Source organism: Lactuca saligna, chromosome 3 (genome assembly GCF_052625555.1).
Source record: "Lactuca saligna cultivar CGN05327 chromosome 3, ASM5262555v1, whole genome shotgun sequence".
In the NCBI taxonomy this organism is placed as follows: domain Eukaryota; kingdom Viridiplantae; phylum Streptophyta; class Magnoliopsida; order Asterales; family Asteraceae; genus Lactuca; species Lactuca saligna.
In genome coordinates, this window is record NC_136419.1 from 110,330,829 (window position 1) to 110,346,256 (window position 15,428).

General features: G+C 34.2%; 1 protein-coding gene across 8 annotated transcripts; it reads left to right on the forward strand.

Annotated features, from left to right (window-relative positions):
- Window positions 1-1,959: 1,959 nt before the first annotated feature.
- On the forward strand, window positions 1,960-4,865 carry LOC145037123 (uncharacterized). Of its 8 annotated transcripts, none has more exons than XM_078985697.1 (9): window positions 1,960-2,284; window positions 2,443-2,508; window positions 2,801-2,924; window positions 3,243-3,306; window positions 3,586-3,723; window positions 3,796-3,879; window positions 4,188-4,416; window positions 4,523-4,573; window positions 4,655-4,865. In XM_078985697.1, the coding sequence occupies exons 1-4, from the start codon at window positions 2,129-2,131 to the stop codon at window positions 3,290-3,292; spliced, it is 396 nt and encodes a 131-aa protein (XP_078841823.1). In that variant the 5' UTR covers window positions 1,960-2,128; the 3' UTR covers window positions 3,293-3,306; window positions 3,586-3,723; window positions 3,796-3,879; window positions 4,188-4,416; window positions 4,523-4,573; window positions 4,655-4,865. The 8 variants fall into 8 exon arrangements, 6 of the variants coding, with proteins under 6 accessions (XP_078841823.1, XP_078841824.1, XP_078841822.1 ...); XM_078985698.1 differs by having other exon boundaries at window positions 4,188-4,269; XM_078985696.1 differs by having other exon boundaries at window positions 3,243-3,319; window positions 4,188-4,573.
- The last annotated feature ends 10,563 nt before the right edge of the window (window positions 4,866-15,428 follow it).

Sequence of the window (15,428 nt, forward strand, 5' to 3'; positions counted from 1 at the left end):
AACACGTTCACTGACTCCCTCGGATCTTTTCTTGGCACGTCGAGCACTCCCCCAACTCGATGAGTACCACCTGGCTTGAATCGCGGGGCAACCACGACTTAACTCGCTGAGTCTCAAGAACAACTCGGCGAGTTCCGGCTTGACTCAACCCCATATTGACTCTTCCTGACTCACTGGGTTATCCCCTAACCCGACGAGTCCACTCACTGAACATATTACGTGAAACCCCAACCCTACTCGCCGAGTCCCAAGAACAACTCGGCGAGTTCATGCCATGCACACACTTTTATTGACCTTCTGAGGTCAGATCTGCTTTCCCAAACCCTAGATCTGGCCTTCCCAAGCATGAATGTCATGTAAAGTTCGAAACTTGATGTTTGTATAACCCCCACAAGGCATCAAAAGGTGATTTGGTCCCAAAAATAACCACCTAGGTCCAATGACTCCATAATAACCCAAAAAGCTCCAATGGTTAAGGTCTCTGGACCTCTTTGAGTCCAGATCCATGACACAAACTCGAAGAGGGACCATTTGCTTCTCATAATCACTCTCCAAGGGGTTATAAAACCCTAACTCTAAAGATAAACCCTATAACTGAAGGAGATTCAAACCCTTACCTCAAAATGAAGCATCTGGACTCTGGATCTACTGTAATCTCACCTCCTCCTTGCTCTTGCCACCTTCCTCTTGCTAAACAAAGAATACAAAGGCCCAAAAGTGACTTCCTCTCTCCCAAAACGAATTAGCTCTCTTAGGGTTCTCTCAAGGGACTGGTAGCCGCAATGGGAGGCTATAAGTGCCCTTAAATAGGCTCCAAACCCGGGGAATTAGGGTTTCTTTAAACAGCGTGGACTCGCCGAGTCCAGACGCGAACCTTGTCCAAAATCACGATCCTACTCGGCGAGTTCGAGCTCCAACTCGCTGAGTCTCCTGACAAAATACCAAAAAATGAAAGAATGAATAATACCTGGAAATCCGGGCTGTTATAATTTCATATATCACAAAAAGTGTTACAAATGTCTTGTTCATTTAACGCATTGTATCTTTCATCGCCATAGAGGCGGACTTAGATACAACCTCAGGGACGTATCAATTCCTCCACCCTTAAAACTAACATCGTCCTTGAGGTTGAGTATGTGAATGTTGAGACTAAAGAGGGTGAGGAATTGATGGTCAAACAAACGAGGAAAGAGGTTGAGATGTCGGATATGTCCATAGGTATTCGTCAATGGCAGTTGTCGTTACTTTAGTGATGGGGTGACTGAGATGGTGGTTTCATTGAGGCTGGTGGCGACGATGTTAATGGTGGTGATGGCAGGGTTGTTTGCAATGGTGGTTAGGCAAACTCCAGTGTTATTTGCAAGCACGGTAACAACATTGATGCTTTTGGTGACGGTGATAAGGGCATCAAGATATGACAATTATTATTATTATTATTATATTAAGATTGTGAAAAATTTTCCATTGGTCCCTGTGGTTACCATCTGGGTCCCTATATTTTCATTTATTTGCCACTTTGCTTTGTGATTCTTTACTACATTCGTTATCTTCTTTATGTTCCTTCCCATCGGTAAAGATAAGTATATATAGTGTTTTTATAATCGGGTTCCTATTTCGTGTCAAATATTACTCCATTCCACGTGTCTTCTTCCTGTTGTTTTGCTTTTTAATTGCAGATCCTTCTTTCTTTTTCTTTGTCTTTCCCTTTTGTTCGTCATCCGGTTCCATTTCTCTGCTACACTCCCTATTTCTCTCTTAGGGGGTGTTTGGTTTAGCTTTTCAAACCCCAAAAGTCCTTTTTGGAAAAGTTACAAAAAGTCAGGATTTCCTAACTTTTCCAAAAAGTTCATTTTCCTTATGTAAAAACTTCAAAAGTAGCTTATAAAATTAGTTTGCCAAACATGTTTTGCTTTTTTTTTCTTTTCCAAAAAGAACTTTTGGCTTTAAAAAGCTAAGCCAAACACCCCTTAGATAATATTCCTCTACTATCGTAATTTTGCTTGCTTTCTTCCCAATGTGTCGTCGTTTTATTATGTCATGGCTGTTCGGGTGAAGCGGACTGCTGACGACGCCGCTTCGTCGTCGGTTGCTGTCCTTATTGGTGACCGCCGGAAGTGTCGACGTCTTGATGGCCTCTCTGTCCTTCCCTAATAACTCGACTGTGGTCACTGTAGCTGGGTTTGTGAGTTTTGCGGTGCGTTTTCCTGGTAGGTCGAGAGGGCTCTTATGGATCGATGTCTTATTTCAGAATGAAAGGGTTTCAACATCGATTTATGACTTCCAGGTATCTCACTCCTAATTTCGGATTTAAAGAAGGTTACACTTCTATTTGATTCTAACTATCTCGCCCCTGATTTCCTTTCCGGTTTTGGTTTTGGACTTGAGTAGGACCAATTCGTAGCTTATGAATTTTGGAGATTTTTTTCTTTTGTGTGTATGTAGGCATCATCGAACAATGGAGCAGAAGAATCAGCGACTAAAGAAGAGGAAAGGTATGAAGGATATGAGGTAGACATTGAGCAAACTTATGGTTTCAGATTCGTGAATGGTAGAGATATGCACATAAAACCAAGATGTTTACAATCGGGGATAAAGTTGTGGCCACCAGCTATTTGATGAAATGCCCGAATCACTTTTCCTGTTTTTCTTCTCTTCCTTTTAGATGTACTTGATCATTTCACAAACGGATTTCATATCACTTTATTGGATTGGGTTGAGTTTAATTCATTTATTATGAATTTGGAAAACATTCTGATTCTATGCATCTTTTTGAATGATTTTTTTGTTTATTTTGTTATAGGTTTACCAAACTACTGTTGTTGGGCTAGGACAATCCACATGTGTAGCCATTGGTGGGGATCATTTTAATGGGACCAACTTCATTGACTACATGAGAAAATTCATTGTTGATCCTCATACAGAAGGTAACTCAACTTTTCAAATGAATTTCGTATTTTGGTAGTTTTTTTTTTTTTTTTTTTTTTTTAAAATTTGGCTAATTGCATCTATGGATAATTATTGTGTTTCCAACATGAATATCATAAGAAATTTTTCACTTGCTTTTTTGAGTTTTTTTTTGTAACTTTTAATGATTATTCTGTTAGGGTTGCCTTAAAGCACAAGTCTATGGCTAAATTTATTTGTTTCTAAGGTTAAACATAATACTTTCCATATGTAAATTAATGTTCTGTTTAAACATGGATGTTGTTTGTTTAAATGCAACTCTGTACATCCTAATGCAGACGTGTGTACAATTTCTTGGTTTCACTTCAAGGGGTTAATCACAGGTTAAAAGATCGATGCAGGGTATGATTTCAAGGTTGATGTTGTTTGTTTTTGTTGATTGTTTTGCATAGTTTTTTGAAGTTTTGAATTGAGAATTTATTGATTATTTTGATTGCAGAGTTTGTTTGATGCATAAATCCATTTTTATCATAACGATAAAATGGTACAAGTAATAGTATTTGGTCCTAAGTTTAAATGTAGAAAAAAGGAATTTATTTGATATTCAGTGAGTTTTGACAAATTTTCATAATCTAAAAATATGGTAAACTTGATAACCCATGTTGCCCTTGAATTGGTTAGGTGGATGAGCAAGAAAATTGAAAAATGTGAGAAAGAAATTTGAATGATTTCTTGATGAAGACAAGCTTCAAGGGCCGTGGAAATTGCATTATTAAAGAAATTAAACAAATCCATGGAGTATGCATTTGGCGAAAATGGGTATGTGGCTACTTTTCTTATAACTATTTTTTTTTTAACTTTTTTTTAATAAACCCTTTTTACATGCTACAGTCCAATTCCATCAAGCATTTTGTCTCTTCGATCTGCAACAATGTTAGATGGGTTGCTTCGGGGCAGTCGTTTCACCTCCAAATGGTTAGATTGCTTCATATAACTTTTGATTTTTGTATTGTTTTTTTTTTTTTTTTTTTAAACCGAATCATCCTATTTGTTTTAAATCACATAATAATATAAAATAGACGTACGTACTAGATTCGTTAAGATGGTGAAGGGCATTATTGGAAACGTTCCTGTTTTTGGAATTTGCATCAGCCATCAACATGCCTTGGTTGTGTAGACATACGAAACAAAATGTTTTTTTTTAAATACAGATGGTTATGTGATCCTTATTAATCATTAAAATCCTTATTATTTTGTTTTGTTTTTATTTATTGAATTTACAGGTTTACAAATGTTACACAACCTAATGAGAGACATCATAGATACGAGTTCATTAAGATTCCAACATTAGGAAAGCTTCATAAGGTAAGTATTAGAAAGTGTGAGAAAGTTAATATCATACACAAATTGTTAGATCACCATATTATCCATGGCAAGTCTTTGAGTTTCTAGCTGAACGAAAGATTCTTACACTGCAAAATATCTTAAAACCTTCTCCTAATGGGCCAAAAGGTTTGAACAAATCATGAATACACTTATTTTTTTCTATATTAAAATTTTAAATATTTTATAGTTTTGCTTCCTTCGATAATGAAACTCATGTTGGTTTCTTTTTCAGCTCCAAAGAATAGATTTTGTCATTGACCGAGCATAGGGACAAATTGCTAAGGTATTCATATTGGCCATAACCTAGCCTTACCTATTGCTTTATTTAATATTCGAGAGGTAATACTTTACTTTTTTTTAACAGGGTGTTGCTGCCGCACTTGCTATTTACTTTGCAACACAAAGGGGTCATTATATTATAGCATACTACATTATATTTGTGTATTTGTAAATGGGCAAAACGTAGACAATAGCAACATACTTTACTATAGCTACAAATTAGAACAATGTACTATACTTCCACACTAAAGCGACACTTTACGATCCCCGCAATGCGGGGGTCACTTTTCTGGTTATTATTATTATTTGCTTTGGATCCAGACGTTATCGATGATTGTTGCAGCCTCAATTGTTTAGCGATGATGGCATCGAGACGGTTGTTGTTGGCGATAGTTATAAAAACTTGAGTCGATTGGTATGCTATCGTGGCAAAAGACTCTTCAAGGCTCGGTAGAGAATGGAATTGGGGAGGCATTGCGAGGATGAGAATGAAAACAATAATTGATAGAGACCAATTCGAAGTGGTCAATCTCCCAAGCTAATGCCAATTCGAGATGGCTAGTCGCCAAAGAATAAAGATGAACATACTTGAACTTGGATCAAATTTTCTTCATTTTCATTAACATAACATACAACAATTTATATAACAACAAAAAATAGAAGTCCTAGATGAAAACCAGGAAGTAATGGAAATCATGGAGATAATGAACACATGCGCTAAACCAAAAAACACTCGAACATAAAAAATGTAATATACTCTAATTTGGAAAACCTCGGAAAAAATCAACGTATTTTCATTAAATGCTTAAAAAAACATTATATTATTTTTTAGTACACTAAAACCTTTATATTTTCTAAAATTCTTATTGAAGGTTTTCTACCTCAGAAAAACCTAATCTATTTTCATCAAAGGATTAAAAAAAACAATTATATTATTTTTAGTGCATTTAAACCCTCATATTTTTAATTTTTTTTTAATATAATGAACTGTAACAATAGAAACGTTAACCTAACATTTTTTGCTATCTAGGACTTATCGAGCTTAATGCATTAAACAATACATTTTAAAAAATATAAGGGTTTTAACGTCCAAAAAAATAATATAGTGGCTTTTTTAAGACTTTTATGAAAACATGTTGAGTTTTTATACAATTATCCAACTCTAATATATTAAAACATTTTACTCTTTTTGTAAAATATAATAAAAGCGTTATCAAATTGATGAAATATAAAAAGAAAAAAACGAAAAAAAAATTAAAATACATAAAAGAATTACAAATAATACGAATTTAAAAAAAAAGTATAAAATGTATGAATATATTAGAGAAAAAACATTATAAATGGTCGATGTGGTTTCTCCAGATTTCAAGTTTAGTCCATGTGATTTAAAAATTTCATATATGGTTCATGTGCTTTCAAAACTTTTGACAATTGATCATTATTGCTAATTCCATTAATTTTTGTTCGTTAATTGAATGATATTTTCATCATTTCACTACCATAGAGAACATTTATTATGCTTTCACTTATTAATATGCAAAAGGGGTCCCATCTGTATCTCTCTCTCTCTCTCTCTCTCACACACACACATCGTGTTCGTCCTAACATAACCACACATATTGAGTTGAATATTTTAGTGATCATCATTTTTTGTTAACTTTCTTCCTAAAAAAATGAATAACATGCGAGTCTAATGTTGGTTAGGGCAGCATATAAATGCGATGCGTGTGTGTGTGTGTGTGTGTGTGAGAGAGAGAGAGAGAGAGAGAGAGAGAGAGAGAAGGTGGGACCCCTTTCGCATATTATTTCATTTTTTGAAATAAGTGATAACATCATAAATGGTCCTTGTGGTAGTGAAATGATGAAAAATGCCCTTCAGTCAACGGACAAAACTTAACAAAACTTAACAAAGTTAGCAATAAGGACCAATCATCAATAGTTTTGAAAGCACATGGACCATCTATGATGTTTTTAATCCGCAGGTACTAAACTTTAGATTTAGGAAAACCACATGGATCATTTATGATATTTTTTCTGTATTAGAGTATATATATTACTATGGATCAAATTTATAAAAACATTATATTAACCATAAAAAAAATAATAAAAAATAAAAAAATTAGAAATATCATAACTAATTAAAGTATAAAAAAATAGAAAAACAAAATGTCAACAAGGTAAAAAATGTTATCAAATTTTTGAAAAATAAAATAAAAAAACAAAAAAACAAATATTATATATATATATATATATATATATATATATATATATAGAGAGAGAGAGAGAGAGAGAGAAAGAGAGAGAGAGAATTTCAAATTTTCAGAATTGATCCTTAAGGTATATACAATTTTCAGATTTATGCCAATGACATTTTGATCATTTAAAAGAAACTAACTTCCCAAAAGTTAAAGTTAACACCAAGAGGACCATTCATGCAATTTTTGAAACCATAAGAATCAGTAGCATGACGGTTTTTTATAGAAATCCTGAAAGTGCAAAATTTTGCAAACCAACAGAACCAATCATGGAAAATTTTCAATTTTTTAATAATAGTTTCGATCCATGTTGTTTTAATTTAGGAAATGATTGGGTTAGACTTATCGTATTTAACTTCTAAATTACACTTTTGTCTTGTTAGGTTTTCATTATTCAATACTTTAGGTTCAAGTTTTAAATCTTTTAAAAGAATGCTAAATTACAGTTCTATTCCATGTGGTGTGTATAGTTCGACTCTTTTGGTCATTGTGGTTAGCAAAAAATACATGTTTCGTCTAGGTTTAACCCTCCCGTGTTAAATGTTATAACATGAACATTTTATCCCCACTTTAGGCCTTTTCTCATTTTAGTTTTCAGAGTTAATTACACACTTGGTTCTTATGGTTTGCCCAAATTCACACATTTTATTGGATTTTTTTACATGGATGGTCTATGCGGATTGTATTTGTTGCACTAGTGATCCATGCAACTAACTTTGTGTAAAGTTCAACATATGTTATGAGGTGTCGAAGTTCAATTAGGCCTGAGTAGTTTCGAAGTTAGTGAATTGTATTTCAAATATGTATTTCATACGGCATTGTTTAGAGTTCAAAGCGTTGATGTCTAGTCCTCACATTTGTTTTTGTAAGTGTCTGTATGTCCCTATAAATAGGAGTAGATATGAGGGTGAGAGTAACTTTTGTATGCTTGTAAGAGCGAGAGAACTTTACTCTTTCAGAACCCTTCTATTCATACAAATAATCAATAAGCCAAATAGACCATATTTACATCCTTGTTCTTAATTCATTTTGTACTTTGATTACGTTCTTAACACTCGATTTATATGAACTACATTTGGTATCAAAACAGGATTCATTATGTTGTTTTCTAGTTTTCTCGTATTTTCAAAAGTTTTGAATCGCTATTTTTGAATCAAAAATATTCCGCACTTTTGATTTAGAAAACCTGATCTAATCAACTGATTTGATTCGATTATGTATTTCGTTTGACAAATCAAGTGTTCTTTTCTCTTTTTCTGAAAGATTCATATATTAGATTTCATTTTATGGAGTTTTTCATCATTTCATTCTGTATAACAATGGCGAAATTTAACATGAATACTAGTTCTGGTTTCTCTCATCTTCACGGTTCTTCTACCAAAATTCCAATGTTTATCTCAATGGGATTGATGAAGATCTTTGGTGCTGTATTACGAGTAGAGACTATTGACTAGGAAGGCTATAATAAGTGGGAACAGTTGGTTCCTCTGTCGATGTTGCATTGCAAGCGGAAAAACAAAAGGAAAATGACAAGATATATTTGCGTGAACTTCGTGGTGCTCTTCCACCGATGGTTTACAATTATGTTCGTGGTTGCAAGACATCAAAAGAGATCTGGGATACATTGAAAGAGTAGTATCAGGGAAGTGAGAAGAAAAGAAAGAGCTTAGTGGAGTAGTGTTTACTCAAAATAGGAGAGTTCAAGAAGAAAGAAAATGAGACCATCGAACTCTATTACGATCATCTGAACGAGTTGATCTTCAAATGTAGTCGTTATGGAGCCAATCGTTTTACTATCGAGTACAATCTCACTTTCTTAATGGGCCTTCGAAAGGAATGGAGAAACATTAGCTTGATGATCAATACTTATCAAAGCTTCAATAACTAATCTTTGGGAGATCCCGATAATGTTTTAAAAGCTCATGAGAGTGAGATCAACGAAATAGATGATGAGGGGAAAATGAATTTGGGAGGCCCTTTTGCCATGATTTCAAAGGTGTTCGCAAAAGAAGATGAGATCGAAGTAGATGAGAAGGTTGATTCTGATGAAGAAGGTTTTCTTGTGAATTCGGAAGATGAAGTAGTGGCGTGTTACTCCAACAATAAAGTTAAGAAGTTCTTTATGGAAGCCATTTAATCAGAAGTTCAAAAGGACCAATGATTTCAGGGTAAATTTGTCTACTAGGAAAGCAATGAGAGAGGATTCAAAAGTGGAGAAGAAGGAGAACAAAACTATAGTTGAGAACGCAAAAAAGAAACTAAAAGGAGATTTTTGTTTTGACTGCAATTACTGCAATGGTTAGAACTATCTGCCAGTTGATTTCATGTTGAGGAAAAGAGAGGAGAAGAAAGAAAGAGTGAATGATGTGGCCTATTATGTCGAAATATTGGAGAAAGTAAGAGCTAGGACGAAGGAAATGTCACTCGTTGTGAGGGGAAATGGTGATAAGGATGGAACCTATCAAATTTGGTCATTGATGAGGAGACGAGGAGCCCCACACATGGTGAAATGTATGCTAGGTTTGAAGAAGGAAGTTTTGATGAGGAGGAGGTAACTGGAAAGTGCTTCATGTCGACTGGAGAAGAAAAATCTCCAATGACTTTGAAGGTATGTTCTCTTCTCGAATATTTTGATATTCCTTTCAGTTCTTATAATGTTGTTTTATCTGACTTCAATGATACTCTATCTTATGTTAATGACATGCTTATTTTTGTTAGTAGCGAAGTTGAAAAATCAAAATCTTTGTGTTTTAATGAAATAGCGTAACATTTGCTGCAATAGTGCAAAACGATTATATGCTAAACTAACAACCCTTCATCATTCCTATGATATTAGTAAAAAAAACATAGGAAATTATTGCCCATGTTGGTATTCGAAAGGGAGAAAATAGATTTGACATCCTATGATTGTGAGAAAAAGATCTCTGAATTTGATAAAGTTCCAAATGATTCTTATGCATATGGTATTGTTAAAATAGATGAATGTTTAGATGCTAATGATTTGGTACATATTGTGAATGAGACCTTACCTAAGACCGAACAAATCAAAATTTTGAAAAATACTGAGAATTCGACATTTGACTCTCAACACAAATTTGATGATATTGAACATAATTATAATAATATTAGTGAGATTGAGGAAGAGGAAACTGTTGACTATTCTCAGTTATCTATCATTAATTTCACTTCGATGGCGAAGGGTAAAGAAATTTGTAATGATTCATTAGAAAAGGTTAACACTGACCAACGCTCAACATCGAAAGCTCATGATTATGATTATGTGGAAGTTCAAGACTATCACAATTATAGTGATGAGGACAGAACAACTATTCCCAAAGTTGTCATTGATCAAGTTTATGAGGAAACAGAGAAATTCGAAAAAGTGACAACGGAGAAAGGTCCTCATTATATCGAATCGAACTCAGTCTTATATCCGTCTTTCAAGCGCACCGATGATTTGGTGTTTCCCAATCAGGTGTTTGTCACTACAGGAAATGGAGACAAAGTGAATCCAGATATAAACAAAATTGTTGATGAAGACAACAAAGGAGTAACAAAAGAAGGGTTTTTCTCAAACCAAAGCACGGTAAAAAATACTCTAAACAAGAATCCGTCTACTTTTCAAGGGGGAAAACCAAAAAGAATTTGGGAAGTAAAAACTGAAAATGCAAAAGTTGATAAACAAATGAACCGGTTTCTCAAAATCAAAAGACAAAAGCACAAATTTTTAATGAAGAAATTCAAAAAGTTTCAAAAGAAAAAGGAGTTTCGATGACAAAAGCAAGAAAAAAGTCTATTAGAAAAATGTCAAGTCTTTTAAGAAACAAAAATTGACTGAACAAGTTAAGATTTTTCATCAAAATAAGATATTTGATCAAAAGAAAACCACTAAAAAACAAAATGGTTTGTCAAAGGGTCGACCTGAAGTTCAAAAACCAGTTCGTAAACCAATTTTTCCACAACAAAGAAATGCAAATTTTGCTCAAAACTGACGTCCAAGGAATTTTATTTCTAATTCACAAAATGAAAGGTTTTCACAAAACAACTTTCATAGAAATGGTTTTCAAGATAACGTGCATAGAAATTTTCATCAATATGAAGGTCAAAAAAAGATATTCAAATGTACAACAAGGTTTTATTCAAATCTCAGTCGGATACAACAAAAGTTTTCAAAATCGATATCAAAACCCTCTAAAACCATCATTTCCAAAAAGAGATTTTGAAAAGTTGGAGGTTAAAGGAAAGAAAAACGAATCGTTTAAACCAACACAACCTCACTTTCCAAATACTGATTCGAAGCAGAAAGTCAAAGCTTCATTTGTCAAAGGGAAAACTGAAATGAAGAATATAAACCATTGGCTCAAAGGCAAAGGAAAACCATACCAATCAGGAAAGTTTTCTCTAGAGGAAATCAAGTATGCTTATGAAAGATACTTGAATTAGTCACAAACTTGGAGTTCTTCATCATTGGAATCGAATCATTCAGTTCGAAAATGGAAAGAACTTCCCAAAGAAAAGGTTGAGTAACAACGAACTGCTGATGGAAAAGGGAAAGTCAGTGTCGAACCTAAACCAACGAATGATTTCATTTCCATACCTAAGTTTGTAGAAGTTGACTTAGTTGATAGTTTGAAATCAAAGGTTCGAATTTCGGTTGTAGGATCTTCCTTTAACAATGAATTTCACTCTAATAACCAAGGACCTAAAAAGCCTTAGGGACCTAAATTTTTAAATTTATCGCAAGTATTTTGCGACGAGCAATACAATGAACACTAGTATATCGACAGTGGTTTCTCTCGTCATATGACAGGCCAAAAGGAAAATCTATGTGATTTTAGAAGTTTGGAAAATGCTGGAGTTTTGAAGTTCGGAAATAATTAAAAGTGAAAGGTTAAAGGCTATGTCAAGGTTACGAATGGAAAGTTTATGGTCAATCAAGTGACATACATCGAACGTCTTCAACACAACTTGATAAGTGTATCACAACTTGTTATGGGCACTAGTAATCAAGTAGTCTTCAATAAGGAAGGTTGTCATCTCGAACAAAGAAAAAAAAGAGGTCATGCTTAAGTCTAAGAGGAAAAGGTGATATGTTCACACTTGACATCAAGCTAATCGTTTGTATTCCCTCTATTTGCTTACTTTCGAAGGCATCATTTGATTTGAGTTGGTTGTGGCATCGAAGACTTTCACACCTGAATTTCAAGAATCTAAGTAAATTGGTGGTAAATTATATTGTTCAAATTAATAATGATTTGTTATGTGGAGCATGTGAAAAGGGCAAGGAACATCGTCAAGGCCATCCCATCATCATTGACTCGAAGACCATTGAACCTCTAGAACTTCTTCACATTGACCTTTTTAGACCTTCGACTTTTGAGACTCTCAATAAGAAAAGGTACATATTGGTCATTGTTGATGATTTTTCACGGTTTACTTGGGTTTAGTTTCTTTACAGAAGTCTAAAACTACTCAAGTAATGATCGATTTCATTAAGCACATTGAACTTAGTATGTGAAAGAAAGTTAGAAAGATCAAAAGAGATAATGGATCAGAATTCAAGAATCAAGTTCTGGATTCATTTCTGGCTGATCTAGGGATAACGTATATTTTTTCATCTCCTTACACACCACAACAAAATGGTGTTATTGAAAGGAGAAACAGATCACTATGCAAAGCAACGAGGACAATGCTCACTTATGTGAATTTGCCTCAATATCTCTGGGCAAAAGCAGTCTCAATAGTGTGTTTCATTCAAAATCGATAATTCATTCATCGTCGTTTTAACATCACCCCTTATGAAATTATCAACAATAAAAAACCAAATGTAAATTTTTTTCCATGTTTTTGGTTGCAGGTGCTTCATAATGAATCTCAAAGATAACCTTTTAAAATTTCAGTCCAAAGATGATGAAGGGATATTCTTGGGATATTCGTACAATTCAATAGCATATCGGGTGTTAAATAAGCAAACAAGGAAGATTGAAGAAACTTTCAATATGACTTTCGATGATCACTATGTCAAACCTGTCGATCAGACTTTTGAACAGAAGCCTATCATTATATAAACAAATGATGAGTATGCAATTGCTAATTCTTTCGATATTGATTATGAATTAATTTTTTGGTGTTCCAGAGAGGGCAATTGGTGCAGAAGTTCATGCAAATGATAATCAGATTCCTGAAGCATGGAAATATTTTGATGATTTGACGGTACTAGGGTAGATCATGATTCTTATTCAACCTCAAACTCTCAAGGTCTTGTCGAACATCAATATGTGTTGCAAAGTGATGAAGTGGAGGGGTAGCGCTTGAATTCAATATCAAAAAATCATTTCAAGGAGTATAATGTTGAGGGGGATCATGATCCAACTAATCATTCCTTCGAAGGGGAGCATGGACATTCAAATGCTAATGTCGAGAAGGACCATCATAATCCTAATCCAGTTGTTGAGGGGGAGCAAAATGGATTAATACCTAGTGTTTCTAATACACAAACTGATGTTTTTCATGATGTGTATGATAATGTGGTCAATGTAGGTGAAGGCTCTGAAACAAATGAAATGTTCAAAGATGCACCTTTGGATTTTGACCCTGCATATCCACCACTAGACAAATGGACATGAAATCATCTGAAAAAACAAGTTCTTAGTGATCCTCAAGCCCGAGTTTTGACAAGGGCTCAACTTCATGCTAAAAATGAGGTACTGAATGTGGACCATGAATATTGCATGTTTAATGTTTTTATTTTGAAAATAGAACTAAAAATAGTTAAGGCTGCTTTGGAAGATCCCGATTGGATTGTTTCCATGTAATCTGAACTTGCTTAATTCAAAAGGAATAAGCTTTGGAGACTAGTTCCAAAACCTGATGATGTTTCGGTCCTAGGCTTAAAATGGATTTTTAAAAATAAAACAGACAAAGAAGGCAATGTTGTTCGAAACAAAGCAATGCTGATTGTTAAAGGATATTCGCAAGAAGAAGGTATTGACTACGATGAAACCTTTTCCCCAGTTGCGAGACTCGAGGCTATTCGAATATTTCTTGCTTATGCAACACAGAAGGACTTCGATGTTTATCAAATAGATGTAAAGTGCGCTTTTCTCAGTGGCGTATTAGAAGAACATGTGTACGTTGAACAACCACTAGTTTTTGTAAATGATAAATTCTTTAATCATTGTTGTATTCTCGACAAACCTGTTTATGGATTAAAACAAGTACCTTGAGCATGGTATGCAAATCTTACCAATTTCTTGAAACTCTCTAAATTTAAACAAGGATCTATAGATCCCACTCTATTTCGAAAGAAAGTGGGGGATCATCTGATGCTAGTTCAAATTTACATAGATATTATTTTGGGCTCGACCGATCCTTCATTGTCTAGAGAATTTGAGAATATGATGAAAATCCAATTCGAGATAAGTATTATGTGTAAGATCAATAATTTTCTGTTTTTAAATATCCATCAATTCTGAGATGGAATTTTCATCAATCAAGAGAAGTACTCTAGTAATCTGCTTGAGAAGTTTGGCATGATAAATAGTTCTATTGATAGTACCAATGGCAGTCGGCACGCGCTTAGGACCTTCTTTGGACAAGCCTATTGTTGATCTCATATTGTATATGAGCATGATAGGTTCTTTCCTATATTTAATTGCTACTAGGCCTAATATTATGTTCGTTGTTTGCAACTATGCCATGTATTAGTCGAATCCCAGAGAACCCCATGGAACCGCATTGAAGAATATCTTTCGTTATCTCAAAGGAACAGTGTCGTTGGGCTTGTGGTACCCCTCGAAGACATGTTTCTTCATTCATAAATTTTCAGATGTAGACCTTGGTGGATGTCAAATTGGTAGAAAAATCACTACTGGTGGATGTCAACTTTTAGACGGGAAGCTTGACAGCTGGAAATCGAAGAAACAAACTTGTGTTTCAATTTCCACAATGAAAGCAGAATATGTTGCTGCTGTAGTTTGCACTTCTTAAGTCATTTGGATTCAAAGTCAACTTCATGATTGTGCAATCAACATGAAAAAGATACCATTTTATTGTGATTCACAAAGTGCAATACACATCTGCCATAATCCGGTGCAACATTTGAAGACAATGCACATTGCACTCCGATACCATTTCATCAAAGATGATGTAAAGGATGGAAATATCAAGGTTCGATTTGTTAAGACAACATATCAACTTGCTGACATTTTTACAAAGCCTTTAGACGAGAGATCTTTTCTAAGGATCTTGTCTAGTTTAGGAATGCTCGATGCAAATGCTATTCCAAGTTTGTCATCCTCGTAACACAACAAGGAGTCGCAATATTGCTGACAGGTTTAGAAGTTACTGTTCACCATTCAACGTTCGACCCTATTTGCATTCAAAATGTCTCTGAATGGTTCAGATTTAAGTTCATTATCTGAGAAAGAGTTGTCGTTTGAAGTACAATGTTTGGAAGTCTATACTTCTTTCCTCGAATGTCTGGTAACATTTTACTATTTTTGATTTTTTTATAGCATAAAAACCCCAAAAATATTTTCTTCATTTTGCCTTTAAATTTCAAAAACCGAAAAACTCCAAAAAGATTTTCTTCATTTTGTCTGT